Source organism: Canis lupus, chromosome 25 (assembly GCF_048164855.1).
Source record: "Canis lupus baileyi chromosome 25, mCanLup2.hap1, whole genome shotgun sequence".
Taxonomy (NCBI): Eukaryota; Metazoa; Chordata; class Mammalia; order Carnivora; family Canidae; genus Canis; species Canis lupus.
Window position 1 is genome coordinate 40,395,187 of NC_132862.1, and position 22,335 is coordinate 40,417,521.

The 22,335-nt window shown below is 48.3% G+C and overlaps 1 protein-coding gene and 1 long non-coding RNA gene across 2 annotated transcripts in view; one reads left to right on the forward strand and one right to left on the reverse strand.

The window, feature by feature from the left end:
• The window catches only part of KCNA6 (potassium voltage-gated channel subfamily A member 6), a 42,337-nt gene extending 21,080 nt beyond the window's left edge, over positions 1-21,257 (reverse strand). The window contains exon 1 of the mRNA XM_072799306.1: positions 16,420-21,257. Coding sequence (XP_072655407.1) covers positions 19,622-21,208 — 1,587 coding nt within the window. The 5' untranslated portion in view covers positions 21,209-21,257 and the 3' untranslated portion in view covers positions 16,420-19,621. The remainder of the gene's footprint in view (positions 1-16,419) is intronic.
• On the forward strand, positions 1,288-18,466 carry LOC140617617 (uncharacterized). The gene is made up of 4 exons (XR_012017804.1): positions 1,288-1,710; positions 9,710-9,823; positions 10,212-10,283; positions 11,890-18,466. It is a non-coding gene; the product is annotated as an uncharacterized lncRNA (long non-coding RNA).
• Positions 21,258-22,335: the final 1,078 nt, after the last annotated feature.

The window sequence follows — 22,335 nt, forward strand, 5'->3', positions numbered from 1 at the left end:
TATCAAGCAATGATTATGTGCTAAGCAGATCTTATCTGCAATATTTCTCTGAAATAAGTATAATGATTCCCATTTTACAGTTAAGATATCAGCCTCAAGAGAGTGAGAAATGTGCCCACAGTCAAAGCCAAAGCTTTTGAGTGGGAAAGGCAGGATTCAGACCTAGGTCAGTACGAAGTCCCCATGCCAGGCCTGGCTACTAGGATTTTTTCAAAGTCTGAGTGGAACACAAGCTTTCACAGGGTATTAGTTGTAGAGGCATCACTTAGTCCAGAGAGTGAGTTAACACGTGGGACTTCAAACCAGTTCTGTAATAAAGTAGCCATAACAGCCATGTGGCCTTGGCCCAATCACGTGATTTCTCAGGGCCTCAATTTTTTTTCATTATACAGTGAAAAAGTGAATCTGGATAATAGATGAGACCCTCTAGCTCCTATGGCTAGGAGGTTTTCCATCTCTTCCATAGAGAGGCTAGCCCAGACTGATCGGACCCAACTGAGAGTTTCTAGGAAAGAGGTTCAGACTGGTTCAAAGTCAACCCTCCTCCAATCCACCAAAATCAGGACTTCAAAAGTATTGATTTAGCTGTTGGAGGCTCAGTCTTGTGGATGACAGGGCAGTTAAAGGGGCAACTGTAAACGACCCTTGGACGCGCTTAACAACCATCTATGCCACAACATCCAACCAGAACAGTGAAGATTCACCAAGCCAGTCTCTCTTGACCATGGGAAACTTCACCACTGCTTCCCTTGCTTTGAGAAAGGAGAGCTTGTCCATCCACCCCTTTCCCCTCCTTCCAGATCCTCTGATGGGGCAGAAAAGCCACATACGGTTGTTGTATGAGAAGGGGCCAGGGACACCTGGGTAGCTCAGCAGTTGAGCATCTGCTTTCAGTTCAGGTCGGGACCCTGGGGCCCTGGGGATTGAGTCCCCCATCCAGCTTCCTGCAGGGAGCCTGCTTCTCCCTCAGCCTGTGTCTCTGCCTCTCTTTCTGTGTCTCTCATGAATAAATAAATAAAAATCTTAAAAAAGAGAGAGAGAGAGGAAAGGAGAGGTGAGGAGAGGAGGAGAGGAGAGAGCCATCCCTGCTAGCTGAGAACGTGCCTTCCTGAAAGTCAGTCCTGGGGGATCAAATGTCATTGAGGATGTTGACTGACCTTCCACACCAACCCCCCAAATCAGCTAACAACCGCAGTGGGCAGGCCCTAACAGAGGGAAAGACAAGACTGCTGCAGGAATCTGCGGGGTGGCAGCTGCCTCTCAGTCACAAGGCTGCTGAATAGGTAAGGGAAGGGAATCTGGCCCAGGGCAGATTTACACGCAGCTCTGCTGCCCGCACTGCTGCGAAGGCAAAGCCCCACCTCCTCCCCGCCCCCGCGCCCAGCAGCGCTCCCAGGAATTGAGGCTGCAGGAGCCTGACACCGAGAGCCTGCAGTCGCTGGGAACCGCTCCAGGACACAGCCTGTGCAAGGGAAAAGGTTTGAACAAGAAGAGTAAAGGGAAGCCAGAGTCCTTGGTTTGTGTCAGGAGAGTTTGAGCCATTAGTGGGTTGCTGGGTGGAGGACCGTGGAGGAGCGTGTGCGGTTACCTGGTTATGTTCCTCTCTCCCTGCTCCACCTTGCTGAGCTCCAATCAGCCAGATGTCCAGAGTGGGGACTCACCACTGCAAGGGCCGCCAGTCCTCAGAACAGCCTCACAGGAAGGACTCAGGTGGGCTTTAAGGCTGTGGGGGTGCAGGTGGGGGGGGCCAATGGAAGGGTGGGTAGGTGTAAAGGAGAGAAATTTGGGGGGGTGAGTGTGAGAATTCAGGATGGGAGGTGACAGCTGGGGAGAAGGGAATGTATCCCCAGGCAGCTGCTGGTGGATGGGGCTTCCCTGCTCCTGCCATGCACTGTGCTTTTTGCAGAGGGCCAGCAGTGAAGGGCTAGAATGGAGGCTGAGGTCAGGGTGCTGTGGGTGACTGGCACCGTCCAGGTCCCCAGGCTTCTGTCTCTCAGAGCCATTATCTAACTGTTCAGCAGGGAGGGGAGGAAATCATAACTACACATTTCACAAGGAGGCTCTCTAGGAAGGAAGAGCAGCTGCAAAGAAAGGATGTGGGTGAGAATGAACAGAAAGAGCCTCCCCAGCATCCACACTACAAGGCAGCTGATGGAAGCTAAGATGACTTGATCCTAGAAGATCTTAAGGGGAGGGGAGGCTGCCCCCTCCCAGAGGGCCTGGCAGGTCTGGCCTGGGCTGGGCAGAGAACAGGTGCTGCTGAATGAGGGAGAAGCTGTGCAACCTTGGGCAACTTAGTCAACGTCTCTGGACCAGGATCAATCATAAAAATGCCTGCTCTGCTGACCTTAGTGGATTGTTGTGATGTTCAATTGTGGAAAAGGTTTGTAAAATGTGAAGTGCACTTAAATGTAAAGGCATAAAATTATTCTTGCCAGAATTTCTTAGACTAGTGGTTCCCAACTCCAGCTGCACATGAAAGTCTCTTGAGAAGCTTTTTTTTTAAATGCTGCACCAGGACTCCATCCCAGATAAATTATTCAAGTTGGAGATGGAGAGGGAACAAGACAGCAGAGGGAGAAGGAAGTGGTATTTTTTTAAAAAGTGTCTCTATGGTTCTGAAGCCCTATGAGGGCTGAGACCCACTGCCTAAGATTTCACAAACCTCAGGAAGGTAACTGCTTGGAGCACACGTCGCAGCTTCTCCCAGATTTACTAAGTCAGAATCCCAAGGAGCCCCACAATCTCACTATTGAGCAAGCAGTAAAAGCAGCATGGACATGTTGTCGCAGTGATGAGTCTGTCAGTGACCTCTTTCCCCACAGGATGGATGATCATACCCAGCAATGCTCTTGACAATGTGGGCGCAGTTGCTTGGGAAGGGGAGGTGCCCTTCAGATCATAAGTGCAGACACGTGCTTTTGGGATGGGGTTGTGCCAGACAGCCACATCCAATCCCAGCCCTGCTGCGCTGAGGTGACAGTCCAATTATCAAATGACAAATTCCCCAGCCAAGGAGCCTGAGAACCTTAAGATAAAAAGGAAACCATGATGTTATCTATAGCTATTAGCAGAGATGGCCCGTGTCTTATTGTTTTGCCAATAGATTGCTTGGGCTTTCTTGTTTCACATTCTCTCTGCGTGCTCCATTCCATTCCAAAGATTCTATAAGCACACACACATATGTGCCCATTCACACCCACTCACATGTGAGACCCCAACCTCATCAGGCACTCAAATGGGCAGATGAAGAGGATTCAAGGAGCCGGTGAACTCCTACCAGGCAGCCATGTTACCTGGGCACATGGCTAGTGTAGGATAGGATAATGCAGCTAACATTGGGAGGAAAGGTAGCCTAGGGGTCACTGGGTTTAGTTCTTTCCTCAGGGGCCATATGATCACAGCAGTTCAGAGCAAGGACTGTGAGCCAGACCACCTGGGTCGAATCCTACCTCCACCCTGACAGACTGTGCCACTTTGGACAAGCTACTTCTATGACAGGGAGGTACCCACAGGGCCACTGGGGAGATTAAATGACTTGGGACATGTAAAACTCCTAGAAACAGGCCCAGCACAGGGTATGCTGGGGAAGTGTTTGCTGCCATTATTGTGGTTTCTGCTGTGCTTTATGATAGGTGAGGAAGTTGGGAGTCTAGAACATAAGTTGCTCCATTTGTTCATCTTTCTTGACTTTTGCAAGAATAAAGCCTAAGAAAATATCCTTAAATGTGGACAGATATCCATACTAAAAATAGTCACTGTAGCATCATTTAGAAGAACAGAAACCTGAATGTCAAAACTCAAAACAGTAGCAAATAATGATGTATCTAATAATGATTATGTAATAATTGCATGAGAATATTAAAGATATATGAAGTTTTTATAAATGAAATACAATATGATCTCTGTACAGATACAAATACAGATACAAAAAAAAAAAAAAAAAAAATACAGATACAGAGACAGAGACAGAGACATAGCTAGTCTAGAAGAAAAACCCAAAACAGGCTAACACTGAATGTCTCTGGCTATGGGATTATGGGGTCTTTTATTTTCTTCCTTGCATTTTTCTGAGTTGTACAATTTTCCATAGTGAGCAGAAAAGTCAGATAATAAAGTGTTTCAAGCAATTTGTTCAAGGTCAAATAGTGCATTAGGAGCCCACATAAGCTTTCCTTCCCTGTCCAGGGTTCTGCTGCTTCATCAGGCACACTAGCAATAGGGAGGGAAGCCAAATGGAATAAGGCTGATGATCAGACACCAAAAAGCACCAAGACCAGTGGAGCCATGCAGGACTAGGATCCAGCACAACCATGTAGGACTGGGATCCAGCACAGGGGGATCCCTGGTCTGGACTTGTAGCTGTACCTCTCAAGGCTGAGCTTGAAGGGCAGAGCTGGATACTTTCTATCCAACCAAGACCTTTCTAACCAGAGTCATTGCATAGCACACTGGGGCTGGCATACAATCCAACATCTGCCCTTGAGGTCCCTATCACCTCCCCAGAAGTGGAAAAAATCAGCTTCTACTTGATCTGAGGATACCAATGAATTGTACCACCTTTTCTTTCCTCTGTCTACATGCTCCCTCTGCAAATGGGGAGCCAGAGACTCAGAGAATACTAGTTAGCACCCTTGCTGGTCTGCATTCCCCTGCTCCTCCTTAATATAGAAGTGCCTTTCCATGCCCAACATTTTTCCAATCATAATGCCAAGGTACTTGACACAGCCAAAACTGAGAAATGTTTATTTTGCAACTGTGAAATAAAGAAGATCTGGAAGCACTTAATAACTAAGACCTCATCTAAGAAAAATAGGAAGGCAGGAAGAAAGGAAGGAGGGAAGGAGGAAAAGCAAGAGAAAAGCTGAGGGAAGAGATTTATCCCCCTTGGTTTTACATAAAAATGATTATATCCCTTTCAAAATTTTGCTATAACCTGCTCAATATATTTGTAAGTGGTAAGCTCTGATCTTTGTCTATAAAATAAAGAAACTGGAGTGGGTAAGCCCTGAAATTCAATGATTCTATATAAAGTTGAAATTTAGTAACTCTGGCTCTCTTTACAAAAGATCATTTGGGTGGCAAAAGCCAAGCAATAATGTTTGCCAAGTTATCGAGGGAACCAGCTGTACATTCAATGAATAAGCTAAGCATCCACAGAATTTTCAAGCAAAAACTCAAAAATCACCTAATCCAACCATCTCATGTTACAGATGGAGACCCTGGGCCAAAGAATAATATCAATAGCTACCATCTGCTGAGTGCCAGTTGGGCGACTTGCTCAGGGTCACACAGCAGGTCAGTGACAGACCCAGAATTAGGTATGATGCCCACCTTTTCCACAGTTCACTTGTCCAAACTTTTAGTTGATTTGAAGATAAAAGAAAGGACTGGCTATCAGGAACTCCTCACAGACCAAGATGTCCAGAAAAGGAACAACAGGTACAAAGGCAATAAGAGGTAAAGAGCAACTACATCCTCTCTCTTTTTACCTGTAAACACAGAAAGTAAATGATGCAAGAAGGGGTGGAGGGGGTGGAGGAGTAGACAATGAGCATCAGGCCTTTCCTGGGTGAGCAGAGTAGAAGGTAAGAGCGTAAAGAACACCTGGCAGAAAGAGCTGCCCAGAGAACTTAAGTCCCAGCATGGGAGGAACCAGATCCAACTGGGAGGTACCATCATCTGAAGCACCATGGGAGGATATCTTGAAAACAATATTTAGGAGCATGGAAAATAAGACTAACGAGCCTGGTTACTTATAGCTCACTGCTAGTTTTCTTTAAGTCTTGTTCAGATTGTGAATAAGATTTTAAAATATGATATTTAGTAAAGGCACTTGAATATTCTCATTAAAAGGTCTAGTTGAGTTAGGCATCTGACTCTAGATCTCGACTCAGGTCTTGATCTCAGGGTCATGAGTTCAAGCCCCATGTTGGGCTCCATGCTTGGTGTGGAGCCTACTTTAAAAAAAAAAAAAAGATCTAGTTTAGTTAGAAAACTAAATAGAGACACATATGATTGTCTTTGACTTTGTTAATGAGACGTGTAGAACTCGGGCTGTTACGCCACAAGGCAATGCCATTAAGAGGCTATCAGTCTGGAGAAGTGCATCTCAAGTATGGACATTTGCAGCAAAAGGAATAGATACTCTAGTTTGAACCAATAAGACCCAGTTTTACAGTTATTTTTCTCAAAGACTTCTATTTCAGAAGGGTTGGAATGTCAGGGAGGCAGAGACTATCATATTTCACATTACTCAGAGCCCTATCAAAACAGTGATTCTGAATGGCTCTGCACAACTCAACAGAAGTTTGGAGAACTCTCAGAAGGTTGATAAGAGGCCGCAAAATGGTCTATTGGAGAAAACCTTTAAGGGCTAAGATTCCGTGGACTCAAATTCACCATAAGAAGTTTCAGATGACTTTGAGTTTCTCAAAATTTATTCCTTGGGTTATAGTTTTTGTGGGATGTGACTAGACGTGCCCCCCAAATAATTTGGACCACACAGGTTTAAGAAGTGTAATACATTATTTGCTGCAGGACTTCTCTAGACCTTTAATCTTATGTTCCCATGCATTGTATATATCTCAGAAGCAGAAACGTAGTGGCTGGGAACATCTCCATGGAAATGTTGTGTTGGACTAGGACCCGGCGGATCACATTTGAGGAACTCTGGCATAAGGAGTTATTCTAGGTAATATGGTCAGATGAATATCCATCTCAGTTGGTACAAAATAGGAGGAAATGTATAACTGAGGTAGGAGAAAAACATCCCTACAACAAGAGTTATGAAGCTCCAACACGAATAGCGTGGAGTCTGAGTTTTGGAATTTCTCTCCCTCCCATCCCCTGGTTATGAGGATATTTCAGAACAGGCCTAGGATAATGAGGGACTTTTCCCGATGCAGGGCAGAGTAATGGATTCTTTGTCTTTTGGAGGCCAGTGGCCTGCTCAATTTTTGTATGTCATTTTGTCTTATTCTCTCCTTACTTGCCCATCATTGAGTTCGGCCGACTCCCTTGCAAATTAAATACATTTCTGAAATGTATATAAAGAAATACACTCATGTAAATTGAGTCCTATTTTCCACTGGCTTGTGTTATAATTCGACACTGTGAAAAATGTTGACCCCAAATGCATTGCGAAGGCATGTTTCTGAGTCTGTTCGGCACTCAAGGAGACTTACTGTGTGGGTCCTCATGCAGTGCCCTCATAGCTCCTTCTCTCACTCAGTGCAAGCCCAGGAGTCAGGCAAGTAAACGGCTGGCTGTGCACACTCAGTCGTTTGATGTCCCAGGTAATTCCTAAGTGTGTTGGAAATTCTCACTGATTCCCAGGATTTGTGTGTGTGTGTGTGTGTGTGCTTATGTTCTTTCTAAATGGATTATGGAAACTGCTGGATATTCCCTTCTGTTGCCTTGTTTTAGCAGGGAGGCATTTTTTCATCTAAGAGGGTATTAAGCCCCTTTCTATGAGTCACCTATGTTACAACAAAGTATCAGATAATTACATAACTGAACCAAGACCAGTGTTAGGTCAGGAATCCAGATTTACAAAGGGAGAGAAACTATTGCACATATATTTCCTAAAGGCCTTGATTTACATGAGCTTTGAATGGTTCTAATTGTTTCTAGAGGCTGGGCACTTTTGAGAGGCCCTGCCTATGCCTTAGTGTCCTTCTAGAGTGGGCCGAAAAGAAAGAAACCATGGAAAAAACAACTCTTTTTTTTTTTTTTTTAATTGAATGCTTACTCTGTGCTGGGATCTGCGTTGCTACCTACTTAGCATTATCTCCTTTAACCCCACTGGCCACCATGAGGGTGTTCTATCGATGGCCTGATTTTACAGAGGAGAGAGCCATGGCTCAGAGGCGTTCCCCGTGTTCAAGGCCACACAGTTACACAGACAGGCTAGCAGCACTGGGCGCTGACTCCGAGGTTGGCTGACATCACCCCTTCCCATACAGTTAACAGAGAGACAGGAGGGCCTTAGGACCGCGACCTCATTTCTCACATCCTGCCTCACCTGACTCGGCTATAAGTGTGGAAGATACCATGCTGCACACTTGGAAATTCATCATCTAGACAGTCAGAATGCAGCAAGAAAAAGAGGAAATTGCAATCGAGTTTGTTAGAGTTCCCACTTCTGAACATACATTTTGAAAAATACCCCCTAATTCCTCCAGTGAATAAAAAGCCTCTTTCTCAAATCTGACCCATAATCCCGCAACCCTGTCCATAGTTCCTTTCCCTTCCACTGGACAAAGGAATTATGCTGTATGAAGTATGCCATAAACTAATTTAAGTTCATATTTTTATAGACCATATATTTTCCTTTAAGCTTAGTTATTATATTCTGTGATTTCATTTAAACGAGAAAGGGCCCCTACCTATTAAAATCACCTCTGATAGGAAAGTGATTATATTACTTTTATACACACACACACACACACCAAAAACAACTTTTCAGAACTACATTTATGGGAAAAAGTGAGGCAGACAGGCATTAAAATGGAAGACCCATGACGGATTCCCTTTAACTCCACCTGATTTGCTCCTAGAAAGGTCAAGTATGAGGGTCAGGGGTGATGGGCAGGGGAAGAATCATAGACTCCTTCTAAATTTGGGTTTTCAGAAGTGAAAGCTGTCCTCAGTAAGGAATGACCAATATGAAATCTGCTCCTCTCTTAGGACCCTAAGGATTTAGAGCTGCCTCTAGCCCAAATTCTGGCCCCAAAATATTTTGATGAGATAACAGGTAAAGCAAGGAAAAGAGGAGAACCCTTCTTATCTCTCTCCCAACTCAATTATATTGGACACAGTTCCAACTCTACAGCCAATAATTCCATAAACAGGAGAGCCTACAAAGAAGAATCTAGGAAGGGAGGGAAGAAAGCACGTGGGGATGACCACGGGCTTCACAGTGTTGCAAGGATGCAGAGCCCATGGCTGATGGCCAACCATTACCCGGGAAAGCCATGAAATCCCACTGAAGAGCCCCAACTCAAAACCCTCAGTCCCAGCCAGCACGAACAGAGTGATGTCTCATCATCTGACATCATAGAAGTAGGCGGCTGGCCTCAAATCAGAAATACCCAAACACTGAGGTTTGCCTTTTTTTGCATTTTAATAATTTTTAGATGGAAACCCTCAATTGCATCACACATTTCCTTGCCTACTTAATTGGACAGAGAATATAACTTAGCATGTTCTTGATTCCTACAAGGTCCCTTCTCTCCAAGCAGCCACCCAATTCTGTCTCTCGCCTGGAGTTGTGACTGCCTCCTGCACAGGCTGCCAGCCTTGCTTCTGCTTTCACCCTCTTCCTAACAACCACACCTACCCCCATCTCATCTAACCATCCACTGCAACTCAGTTCAATGAGATCATACAAGGAAGGCTTTGAGAGGGGCCACATGCAATGTGTCCATGGGGTCACCAGATGAAGTGGGCTGGGCTTAGTGCCTTTGGCAGAAATGCACACATTGGAAATGTTTCCCACCTAGAAGGAAAACAGTGCTGTGATGGCTCCAGTCTCAGTGGAAAGTTGAAATGCAGGATCAAGACCAGATCTCTCATTTTTCAAAAGCAAAAAAGTCAAGGTCTATATGGGAAATCTCCCAATATTTCTTGTATCTTTTACCGGTTTTATTGAAATGAAATATTCATATCCAGTATTTCTTAACACTGCATCCTATTTGACCCACAGGTACCTGATTCAGGACCTACTATCAGGAAAGCCTGCAAAGTCTTGGCTTAGGCACTCTGAGATTGCTATTTGGAATTCTGCAGGGATATTAAACCATCTGCCAGAGGATTGCAGGTACAGAAAAAAAAATAAGCAAATAAAACAAGAACCAAACACACCTCCAGGGGAACAGAGGATAATGACCAGGCATGGAGTGTGGCTGGGCGTGGGTAAGTGAGAACCTGGGCTCCCCACGGACACACATGTGTGCTGCTCCTGGCTAAATGTGACCCCTCCCCTGAAGCACAGAGAGCAGTCCTACGGGAGACACAAACTCTTTTCCCCATCATGCCAGCTTTCTCTCTCTTTTCAGCAACGCCAAATTGCCTTAAAGCAGCTGGAGAGTGCCTGTCTGATTTATGGCTCAGCCACCATGGCTTCTGGAAACTTTGTTCTTCTGACATGAGTCCTGTGATTTATAAAAGGAATCTGTAACCAACAGTGACTTCTCTTTCTCTCCCAGGACAACAGAGTACAGAGAAGAATCTAGAAGCTGATTTCTGCTTCCCAGGGCGTCAGAAATTGGCACTTCTGGGTAAGATGCATCCCTTCTTTCTTTCTGCATCCCTTCTTTCCTTTTTAAAATATAGAAGTCTCAAATAACCTCCTGCTTTTCTGACTTCCAATTCGTGACAGTTTCCTGCAGCCCAGTCACTAAATTTAACAGAAAAAGTATAGCCCTAGAAGGTTATAGAACCTCTTACTTGGTAAGATGAAAAGCTCAGGGCTTGGCTGCCCAGGCCAAAGCCTGTACATGAGCCTATCTTTGCCCAGTGTGAAAATACCTTTGGTACTCACTAGAGTCACAAGTTTTAGTCATTCCTTGCCAATCCAGCGGCTGGTTATCTGATGAAGAATTTCTCTAGTGATGCCTGCTACCCTCTGTACCTTGGAAAGTCAGGGAAGAGGGACACGGAATTACAAAGTACTTGATTCCACTTCCTATGGACAGCTGTGCTAATGAGTTTGGCTGGATAGGAAATGAATAAAATTAGTTAAGTTTAATCCTTGGGTTTCTGTTTTCCATTAAAATATATATATATATAATCAGTGGTGGAGTTAGAATTCGCTCTGAATTACCTGTGACCATGGGCTGAGCTTTCCACTTGTCTGCATCAGTGTTCTCCTTCATAAAGAAGAGCATTCAGGGCCCCTCCCAGCCCCTGTGACCCTCAGTAATGTCCTTCCCAATGATCTGCTGCTCCTGGGAAGGATTTTCTACCTTGGTTGAAAAAAAATATTACCAGTATATCCATTCTATTCTTACAAGATGCATTCAGATTACATTTCTATATGTTAAATCACATCTTAAGTGGCACTATTTAAACGGATTCTGCTGTGAATCCTTCAGGCAAAGAGCATTCTGGATAAAATAGCTAGCTACCATGAGTCTATTTTTTATATCATATTTCATTTAAATGTTTGTTTCAGAGAACAGAACTGAAGTCAGCAGGGATCCTGCCTTTCTTTGAGAGTACAGGTGGTTCCAGCCCCACTCCACAGTGGTTGTTCAATATCACTGAGGCTCCCTCAGCCCTGCTCTGCTGGGAGTTTATTTCCTGCTACCCTCTTTAACGTGCCCCTCATTTGAGCCTCCCAACAACTGTGTGAGGCAAGTGGAATTAGCGCCCTTATTTTACAGATGACAAAACTGGAGAGGCTAAATGAGGTGCAGCTAATAATGGTAATTCAGATGCAAGTTCTCTACCTCCAAAGGCAAGCAAGCCAAGAAATCAGAATGGGGAGGCAGTCCCGTTGGCCTGCCCTGGGCCAGGTCCTCTGGGCAAGCTGGAGTGGCTATGGGAATGAGTGTAGGGTGACTAGAACATTCCTGCCTGATTTGGGACCTTCAGGAGAGCTGCAGTGGAAGCAAATGGGAAACCACAAGAGTAGGAGGGGCTAGCTTCTTCCACCTCCAGGGACTCCTATCTCCTCCCCTTGAAAGGAGGAAAGGAAAGCTGAACACACCCTAGGAATGTTACAGGGTGTCACCACCTGCAAAGTGGGGAGAGTGGGTCATGAAGATGGCCGGGGATCAGTGGGGGATGCTGAGGACAAGGACCAGGGGAGGTGGGATTTTGAAGGACTGGAACAGTATAAGAAAACTGTGCTGGGGTCTGACTTATGTGTTCTATCCTTAGGGCTAACTGTGGGACCCTGCATCTGTCCTAAGGAGGAAGATTGGAGGAAGTATGTGAGGAAGGCCCTAGTGGAGGGCCATCCCTGAGAATGTTAAAATGTGGAGGGAAGATAACAGTGATGGTAGTAAAGACCGGTGTACAGAAAGGTGTACAGGTTTCCCTTGCTATCTGAAAGTTCACTGAGGGCGTGGCCCCACAAGGGGCTCGATTCCACAATTCCAAGATCATGACCTGAGCCGATATCAAGAGTTGGGTGCTCCACAGACTGAGCCATCCAAGTGCCCCCCTCCACTGTTTTTTAAATACCACTTTGCTTTTACTGAAGACCTGTGTTAGTACCTGATCTCACTAACTCAAAGAAATCCGAAGAGGATTTTCGCCTTTATGAAATGGTAATTTCTTTCTTGCTCTACTTCATTTGGCTTATGAAAGGTTTCACAGGAATGTCCTACTTTTTATAACTGGGGAAACCTGCATATATATGTGTATATACAGTATATATTTATATATATAAATCTGTGTGTATATTCTGTATATATACATAGCTATGTGAGATTATGGCTATGTGACATACATAACTGAACGAGATATATATATATATATATAGGGGCTGGGGACACCTGCTGGTTTTCCTTCAAAGAGACAAACTGGCATGTAAATAAAAGCCTGTATACACATTTAGGAGACACAAATTCATTCTCTCTTCTTGTGTAGTATTAATCAGACGCTCACTGAGTTCTGTGAATATGTCTTCCCTGAGAATGATGGATCACACATTAGTTGTGTGCCCTTGAACATGCCCTCTGAGCCTCAACCATCTTATCTGCCAAAGGAAAACAATGCCTCGCCCGCCTACTTCATTTGGTTTTTGTAAAACAATAGTAATAACAGCCAATCTTTGTGTTTTTTTAACAGCCAATCTTTGTATAGTGCTTATATATTGTTACATATTATACCACCTACATATTATTACATATTACATAACCACTGTACATATATTAGCTCATGTAGTCCTCAAAACAGCTCCACGAGATTGGCGTTATTATCATCCTCCCTTTACAGAAAGGGAAACTGAGGCACAGAGCAGTTTCAGAACTTGCTCCAGGTCATCTAGCAGGCAAGGGGCAGAGGTAGGATTTGAACCCAGAAAAGTTAACTCCATAGTCCATTCTCCTAACCTTTTTTTGTTATATGACATGATGTTTGAAACCATTGGAGGCATTTATAATGGTTTTGAAATGAATGGTGCCATCCTCATTCTTGTCAGGACCACTCCCATTGGGGAGGACCAAAACAGAGGAAGGATTCACCAGGCAAAGATGATGCCCCAGCCTTAGAGCTGTGGACCCCGCCCGCCAGGTGCTGAGCCTCTTGGAAGAGAGGGAAAGAATGGCTTCTTCTCTTCCTGGCCCCTCCCAGGCTCAGGCCTATCTTCCTATGTTCTTTTTTCAAAGCAAAGTGTCTTTGCTGCCAAGAGCTGGTTTGTCTGTCTCCTGGAGACAGAGGTTGTCAAGCCCTGAGAGAACAGCAAGCATGTCAAAAATAGCAGCGCCAGCAGACTGCGTGGCTGCGATTTCCTTTTGAAATGTTGGTTTTTCTGCTCACCAAAGAGCGGAGGTCTGTCTGTGCTCCCTGCAGTCTGCAGTGGAGACTGCTTACGGATCCAGGATGTTTTCCAGGGGCAGGCAAAGAGTGTCTGCTGAGGCCCATGGCAGACTAAGGGAAAAGCCTCTTCATAGTAACGACAATGAGGTCAGAGATGTTTTTTATTTTATTTATTTTTTTTAATTGTTGTAAACCCCACCCAGGCTAGGCCTTAAGTAGGTTAAGTGATAGCCAAGATGAGACCAGTATTAATGATACTTGCAGCCCATTTTGCTCTGTTGTTCTGGGAATGAGGGAGTCAGCGCCCTGTGTGTCTTTTAGTAGTGGTTGCTAATAGATTTTCATCCTCTCTTTAGGGTATCAACAGGATGAGAATGAAGAAGGGACAGAGAGGCAGGCTGAACTCCTTCCCTAAGGAGTCAGAGCAAAGGGACATGACATGACAATCTCCGATCTCACAGGGACTTCAGACCCAGAACAGGAAGGTGTTTCACTGGGAGACACAGTAACATGAGAACTAAGGGCCCATCTGTCTTTTACTCCCAGTAGCCTGTGTCTGGCAAGTTCTCTCTCCCACTAAAGCCCAAGCTCTAGGCCTTGTTCTGCTTGAAGCTACTCTGTACAACCTGAGGCAGCCCCAGTATAAAGCAGAATGGAGACAGGAAATCCTACAGTTTAGAGAATGAAAGGATTTCTTTTCCTTCCCTAAATGACCTTGACAAGCTAGAATCAGACCACACTTTGTTTCCCAGGGCAATAACACCCAGTCAAAACCTATCAGAGTTGGCAGGGCAGTTCCAGCCAGATTGTCCCGGGAGGACAATATTCTCTGGGAATCTATCCTGGCATTTGTGTGGAGATGCCAGGTGACAGAAATACTGCCAAAAGCCAGGGCTCGGCCAGTGGAGAAAAGGAATGATAAGCAGCAGAACTGGAAAGTGTCATGTGAGGAGAAATCTGAAGGGGAGGGAAGGATGGGACCCAGTGAGCAAAAGGCAAGTGAAAGCGGTAGAAGTGTAATGTCTGCTGGACAAACATGGAGAAGGGTGCCCAAAGCACCAAGACTTCAGGACCCCAGGGAAGCTATAAAGACTTAATGGTTACTACAGGAAGAAGGGGTGGAAAGAGGCCAGCAGAAGAAAACCTTGACATCTGTACAATTTCTAAAGGAATTCTGAGTTTACAGGTGCAGAGAGGCTAGAAGAAGATTCTTGGTTTGTTTGGGGGTATCTTCGAAGTTTTGAGGCTTGCTTTTGTTTTGCCAGCAAAGTATGAACGCCTCGGGCCAGTTCTTTGACTTAGTCCTACCTAATGAATAATGCCCAACATATTTACCCCAGTCTAATACGTGCTAATTATGCTCTGCACTTACCAAAAATGGCTTTGACCTTTCTTCTGCTTGAGCAAAAAGAAAAATCCCACAATGATTTGATTGTCAAAATTTTAAAAAGTGGGGGGGGGGGGGCGGTTCTTGGCACTGTACATGAATAGCAAGGAGCAATGCATAAAAGCTCTCAAGTGTCCCCAAGTGGCAGAAGGAAAAAACTGTCATTCCGTCCTGGATACTTAGATTGGTCCATCTTTAGAGACGCTAACCTTCTAAAACCAAACCATGTATAAAACCAAACCATTCTCCCAGCCAAGATATGAAACTCCCAGGTTATCAGTCCCATGCCACTTCTCCCCAACCCCCACAATCCAATGACTTTTTGGGGGTTATTTTATACAGTTATACAGCTATCACCAAAATCCTGTTTTAAAAAATGTCCATTACCTTGGAAACCCCCCACCTCACCCCCCGCCCATGTCCTGATGCAGATGGGACTATCTACAGCCTACCACCTCCAGCAAGGAAAGTGCTCAGCTCCCCTTACAAATTGGGTAGAGAATTTCAATCTATCTTGTCAAGGAGCATTTCCCGCACCTCACGCCCCTGGGATATATGCCCTTCCTCCGTCCTGCCTTCAGTGAGCAAGAGAGATAGCGAGGTGCTAGGAGGGCCTTCAAGTGAACTAAGGATAGTTTGAGGGCCACTCCTGAGCTAAGGCTTTTTCCAGGCTAATTCCACACTTAATTCCACTTCCTCCTAAGTCCTTGCTTTTGTGTTTGGCTTACTGTTTCTACGTTCTTTTGTTTTGTTTTGAACCATTCTGTAAGCTTCTTAAGGTTGGGAGACTTGGAGGTTCTCTCCTCCTCTCTCTTCCTTTCTCTCTGTCTCTCTCTTCTCTTTCTTTCTCTCTTTTATTTTTGAAGATTCAAGAAATTTCTGCAGAGACGTTTTTCTAAACCCAGCCCAATCTCATCTTGCTCTGTAAGTTCAGAACTTGTGCCCACAGGGGCAAGCTTGGCAAGAAAGGACAGGACGCTGAACTGGCAGAGAAGGGAGGTCAGTCCCCCAGCTGGAGAACAGCCTTCTCAGCAAACACTTGAGATCACCACTATCCTAGAGTTCAAGGTGTGATCTCAACAAAAATGCTACAGCTGCTCCCCGCCACTAAAAAGGTGGAGAGAGGAAGAAAGATAGAAAGACACATAGAGAAGGAGGAAGAGATGGAAACAACAGAAGGGCAAAAGCCAGAAATGCAAGGGAGAAAAAATGTGGTGAAAATGAGAATACCTAGGAGAAGGGGAGGGGGGGGAGTGCAGAGAAAAGGAGGTGACTAGAAAGGGTGGAGGAGGCAGCGATGAGAGAGCAGAAACCAAGGAAGGAGTCTCCCTCTCTCTCTCTCTCTCTCTCTCTCTCTCTCTCTCACACACACACACACACATATACACACACACCAAACAAAAGGATAGGGAGGTGGCTGCTGAGACCAGGACATCAAAACCCCATGTCTCTGGGATGTATGGGCTCCCCTCCCGGAGTTCAAATCTGGCCCAGAGCGCTGAGCCAGGAGCAAAGTTCCCCCCAAAAGCAGAACCTACCTCCAATGCAAAGGTGGCCAGCTGTCCCCCTCTCTCCTTGGGGATGATTAGGCAGGAGGACTACCCCACGTCTCAGCCGAGTCTGACAGATCCAGGGAGGCATTTGGGAGTTCATGCCGGAGAATCAGGTGTAACAGAGGCCTGACCCCTGCCTTTGCTGGCAGCTGCAAAATCGTCACCCCGGCTATCTCGGCAGCACAGGGTGCATCTTCTTTCGATGCTCGGGGCACAAAATCCACACAAAGAAGCTCAAAGTCAGAGAGGGATGGCTTGGCAAAATCCTTCACAGAAACCAGGTCAGGTCACAGCCTCTCTGTGTTTCTTCGATGTCTTGAGAAGAGCCACCTATAAGATTGCTAGGAACAGAGCTAGATAACTCCCCAGGAGGAGGAAGTGTCATTTCTCTCAGTCTCCCTGAGAGCAGGGAGGAGCCTCTCTCTCTGAAGAGATGACAGCTCCATAGTATCACAGACTATCACTGTCAGGACTCTTGGCGAGGCCCAGCCTGGCTGCCTCTTGAGGAGCGTGTCCCCTCCGAGTCTTCCCTTGCCATTTTGAAAAAAAGATAATATTGACATTGGTTTAACTGGCAGTTGCTTAGCATTCAAATTTCTGAAGAATCGGGAGTGAGATGAGGCAGCTTCAATGATTAGGTGGGGAAACCAGGAAGAAAGGTCCAGGGAGAAAGTTTGGGGGAGCTGCTTCCCCCCTCATTTTCCAAAGGTCACACATCTCGCCGGTCATTAACAGCCCCTAAACCACTATGTAGGAGGTGGTCCCATTTCAGAAGCTGGGAGTATGTAGTCTCCTGTTCTCCCTTGCTGCCCAAATCAGAAGATAGAGAGAACAGTCTGGAAGGTTGCTATGGCAACCAGAGTCCCTGGAGAGCCCAGCTCTCCACAAACCCTTTACTTTTGGGCATGCTCTGACTTGAAAAGGAAATGTTTTATTAGGGATGGTGATGACGATGATCACATACACACATATAGAGATACATGCATACATGTTCCAACATTTACCCTCACTGGAAGCATCCCCATTGCCTCTGTAGTGGGCCCTTCTCCCTTCTCCGAAATAGCCAGAAGTAACTAAAGGAATTTTGGAAAACCAGAACTTTATGGCCTCGGAGCAGATTTCCAAATCATGAACTCCTCTTATCTGTATTTCAGGTTTGGAGAAGCCAAGCTCCCAATCACGGCAGCCTCTGGCCCTGAGAGGATCCCACTGAACCTGTCTAAAGAGCATCCTCCTTGTTGAAGGGTAAGAAGAGAGACTGAGGCCCGGCTCAAGAGGCTAAGCAGGGATGTAAGGAGCTAATAACCCAGTATAGTCTACTCTTGGGCTTTGGATTCAAAGCAGGAACTCTGTGAGGAAGGAGGTTTTGCCTCTGGGAGATAGGAAAATAGGCTAATGAACTAAAAATTCAAGTCCCTTACACATTTGCATAGCATCATCACCAGCTTCCCAGATGAGTTCATTGACATTCCCCATGAGGTTGGGAGGGGAGGACGTTAATGTTCCCATCGAATGGCTGGAGAAACTGAGGCATAGAGAGGAACTGTGGCACCCAGGTTACCCTGTCAGGCTGTGGCAAAAATCCAGATTTACATCTGGCACCCACAGGAGCCACAGTGTCTCTCAAGAAAACCCTCAAAAGGCCATCCCTCATAAGTTGCTCTTTGAGAAAAAATTTTTTTAAAAATTCTCATCGAAGAGTCTTAAAGCATAGATATAAAATTAAGAACATGTTAACAGTCCTTTCGGTTTCTGAACTGCACCCAGAAGAGCTCAGAACAGTACATCACAGTTTTTTCAAGGCAACAAACAAATGACAGTGTTACCAGGAGAGAAATGAGGGGGAATGGGCAGGTGGGATGAAGGCAACAGTTTCACGCCAGAAGAAGATGATCTATCCTGTGGTGATACCGCCACATTACCTTACCAGTGAGAGTAGGTCGGCTGCAGCTCCCAGGGGCAGAGCAGGTGAAGGTTTGCTTGACTCAGCAAAAAAAAAAAAAAAAAAAAAAAAAAAACCCCAAAAAACAAACCCTACCAGTGAGGCTGTCAACAAAGGAATGATGTTTCTTCCTCACTCTAAACCTATTTCATTGCTCCTAAAATGGGAAGAACCCACGCTAGCATCCAATGTATGCTTTTACCTGTCTGCTGGCTTCAGCTGGAATTTGCTTTGGAAAACCTTCAACTGCCATCCTAAGTCAAATTCCCAGGGAGAAGGGTGGAGGGGGCTCGAGAGGGCTGGGGCAAAGTATAGGAGAGAGATTCCCCGTCTGCAACAAGGTTCCTCTTTGCACACGTCCCAGGTGACAATGTGTGCTTACGTGATACCTCTCCTTAGATATGCAGTCAAGCCAGTTGCTTGGCTCTATCCAGCCACTGCTCCTGGCTCTGTGGTTCCCTCTTTCCAGCTGCTCCACACAGGAAGGCACTTGCACAAAAAGAGTATTTGGCTCGGAGGAGGAACCTTCCTGGAAGCTAGACAGTCGGGAGGGAATGACTGAATGTAGACCGAAGGCTGATGTCCACTGTGCCAGGACACATCTGGAGAAATCCATTGGCCCCTTTGGTGAGGGACTGACTCTAAATATTCTCCAAATGGCCAAGTTTCGTTGTAGTCTCTCTAATGCCTTACACGATTCGAGATGAGTAACTTGTCTGAAGGCTGTGCAGCTAAAGGCTTTACCAGGGGTCCTCTACAGGACGACCAGCAGGTGTTACAAGCCAGGGGAAGAAAACAGAAAGGTGAATACTGTTTCTGTCCTCCAGCTTCTGCTAGTTACCACGTAGCCCGAAGCGGCCAGGTGCATGCCCCAAAGCAAAGGACAAAGGAGAGAAATAGGACTCAGGTATGCCTGGTTTCCATCCTGTTGATCTCTCTGGCCCTAGACATGAAAACTTCAGAGTCAAGAGGGAAGGTCTGACAAAAATCTCATCCACGTGATGGAAGATGGGCATGAATGGGTGGCACCGTTAAAATCTCAAAAATGTCATTTAGATGGATAAACCTTGAATGCTGCTGCACAGATCAAGCAACAAGGTTGACAGTCCAGGTATCTGGACCAGGTGCAGGGGAAGGGGTCACGAAGTTGGCTGGAGCTCAGATGAGAGGAGTGGAGAATGAGAAGGAAGCCTGAGACTGTTTGCTCAATGTCACCCTTCTCATTCAACCCCCTGCCTGCATCGGTCAAACCTCAGTGAGCATCCTTTTCTCTGCATATGCCCGATGTGGAGGGGGAAGGTAGCTGGGTCTCCGTTCCCGAGTGGTCTCGGAGAATTCAGGCTTGCCAAGTCCACTGTCAGCTGCCTTCAGGTCTGGCGCAGGCTGCCCACAAGTGACATGGGTATACTGGCCTTGCTCCTCCTGCTCTGTCTCCCGGTGGTAGAAGTAGTTGAAGTTGGAGACAATGACGGGCACAGGCAGGGCGATGGTGAGGACCCCGGCGATGGCACACAGCGAGCCCACGATCTTGCCCCCCACTGTCATGGGGTACATGTCTCCATAACCTACCGTGGTCATTGTAACTACTGCCCACCAGAAGGCGTCCGGGATGCTGGGAAAGAGTGAATCGTCATCATCAGCCTCTGCGAAGTAGACGGCACTGGAGAAGAGGATGACTCCGATGAAGAGGAAGAAGATGAGCAGGCCCAGCTCCCTCATGGAGGCCTGCAAGGTCTTGCCCAGGATCTGCAGCCCCTTGGAGTGGCGGGAGAGCTTGAAGATGCGGAACACCCGGACCAGGCGGATCACTCTGAGGATGGCCAGGGACATGGCCTGCTGCCCATTCTGGCCACCCCCTCCACTGGCTGACTGCTGCTCCTGCTGCTGCACCAGCTCGGTGCCCAGGGTGATGAAGTAGGGGAAGATGGCCACCAAGTCAATGATGTTCATGATGTTGCGGAAGAAGGCTGGCTTGCTGGGGCAGGCAGAGAAGCGAACCAGGAGCTCGAAGGTGAACCAAACTATGCACAGGGTCTCCACCAGAAAGAAGGGGTCGGTAAAGAAAGAGCCCCCAAGAGTACTTAGTGAGGATGAGCTCCCTGCCACCATGCCCCCCGGGGGGATGCCAGGATGAAAGGTATAGGAATCATCTTCATCCTCGTCTTCCTCCTGACTACCCCTAGAAATTGGGGAGTCCCTGCTCACACCATTGCTCCCACCTCGACCATCTGCGCGGAACTGGGGCAAGGTCTCCAGGCAAAAGATGACGATGGAGATGAGAATGACCAACACGGAGACGATGGCGATGCCCCTGGCGGGGCCTGAGCTCTCGGGGTACTCGAAGAGCAGCCACACCTGGCGCTGGAAGGGCTGGGAGGGCAGCGGCTTCTCGTCCTCGCCGCCTTCAGGCAGGCAGCCCTCGTCCTCCCGGAAGGCCGCCAGGGCCTCGTCCCCGAGCTGGTAGAAGCGGATCTCCTCCAGGAAGATGTCCAGGGGCACGTTGACCGGCCTCCGCAGGCGGCCCCCGGACTGGTAGTAGTAGAGGATGGCGTCGAAGCTGGGCCGGTTGCGGTCGAAGAAGTACTCGTTCCGCAGGGGGTCGAAGAAGCGGACCCTGCGGCCCGGGTCCCCCAGCAGCGTGTCGGGGAACAGCGACAGGGTGCGCAGCTGGGTCTCGAAGCGCAGCCCCGAGATGTTGATCACCAGCCGCTCGCTACTGCAGCAGCCCCCGCCCGCCGCCGCCTCCGGGAAGTCCCCCGCGTCCTGCTGCTCGCCCTCGGGCCCCCGGACCTCCGCCGGCGCCGCCAGCGCCAGGGACCTCTCCGACCTCATGTCCCCGCCGCCGGGACGCGCCCACGCCGCAGCCTCGGGAGCTCGGGAGCGCGGCCGCGGTCCCCGGCTCTCCGCCGCGCCGTCCGAGCAGGGCGGGGCCCGCGCTCCCCCGAGCGGCGGTCCCGGAGCCGCGGAGCGAGGCGGCCCCCCCGAGCCCGTGCCCGGGCGCCGCCGCTTCCCGGGGCAGCTGGCTCGGCGCCCCGGCGCGTGAGAACCGGGCTGCCCGGGGAGGCGCGTGGCCTCGCCCCCCGCGGCGCCTGAGCCGGGCTCGGGGACCGGGCGGCGCTTCTCCAGCCGCTCGGGCCCCGCCGCGCCCCCCCGCGCCCCCCCGAGCGCCCCCGGCCGCAGGCGCGAGCCGCGCGCCAGACGCGCCTCCCTCCGGCGCGGCAGACACTGCTGGCGGGGCTGGGGCTCGGCCTCCGCCCTCCGCGCCCCGCGGGCTCCGTCCGGCCGAGGTCGCCCTTCCCGCCGCCGCCGCCCTGCGAGCCGCGCCGCAGGCCTCGGAGAGGGCCCGGCGGCCGCCCCGGCCCGGGGCGCGGGCACCCGCCTCCCCGCGGCTCAAGCCCCCGCTGCAGCCGCCGCAGCTGCAGCGGCCCGGCTCTCCGCTCTGCCCTTCCTTCCCAACACTCACTCTCCAAGTGACGTGGCAGGCCCCGCCCGCTGCCCCCTCCCACCCCACTCGCGCATCACACCCCTCGCCCGGCCAGGGGCGCCCGCCCCGCCACGCGTCTTTCCCGCGCTCGCCCGGCACGCCCCGCCTTTGCCCGCGGTCACCCTCGCGGCCCCCCAACACGCGCCAGCGCCCTAACACCACACCCCGTCCACCCCTGCCAAAGGCTTTCCCTGTTTCAGTTTAAGGTGGTTGCTCTACGCAGTGCGTTTCATCGATGAGAAAACACCTCCCGCCCCACCATGCAGCACATAACTCGGAGCAGCGTACCTCCCTCCGCGCATCCAGAAACCTAAAGAGCAAATCGAATCGTATTTTGTCCCTCTGTATTTACGAAGACTCATTTGCCAGCTTCTCTAATCCACTTTAAAGAAAAAATAGAGAAAGCGTTTGTAGAAGTCTTCCGAGCTTCCAGTCAGCATCCCAAGGTAAGTCCCCAGCAAACCCATACCTCCCT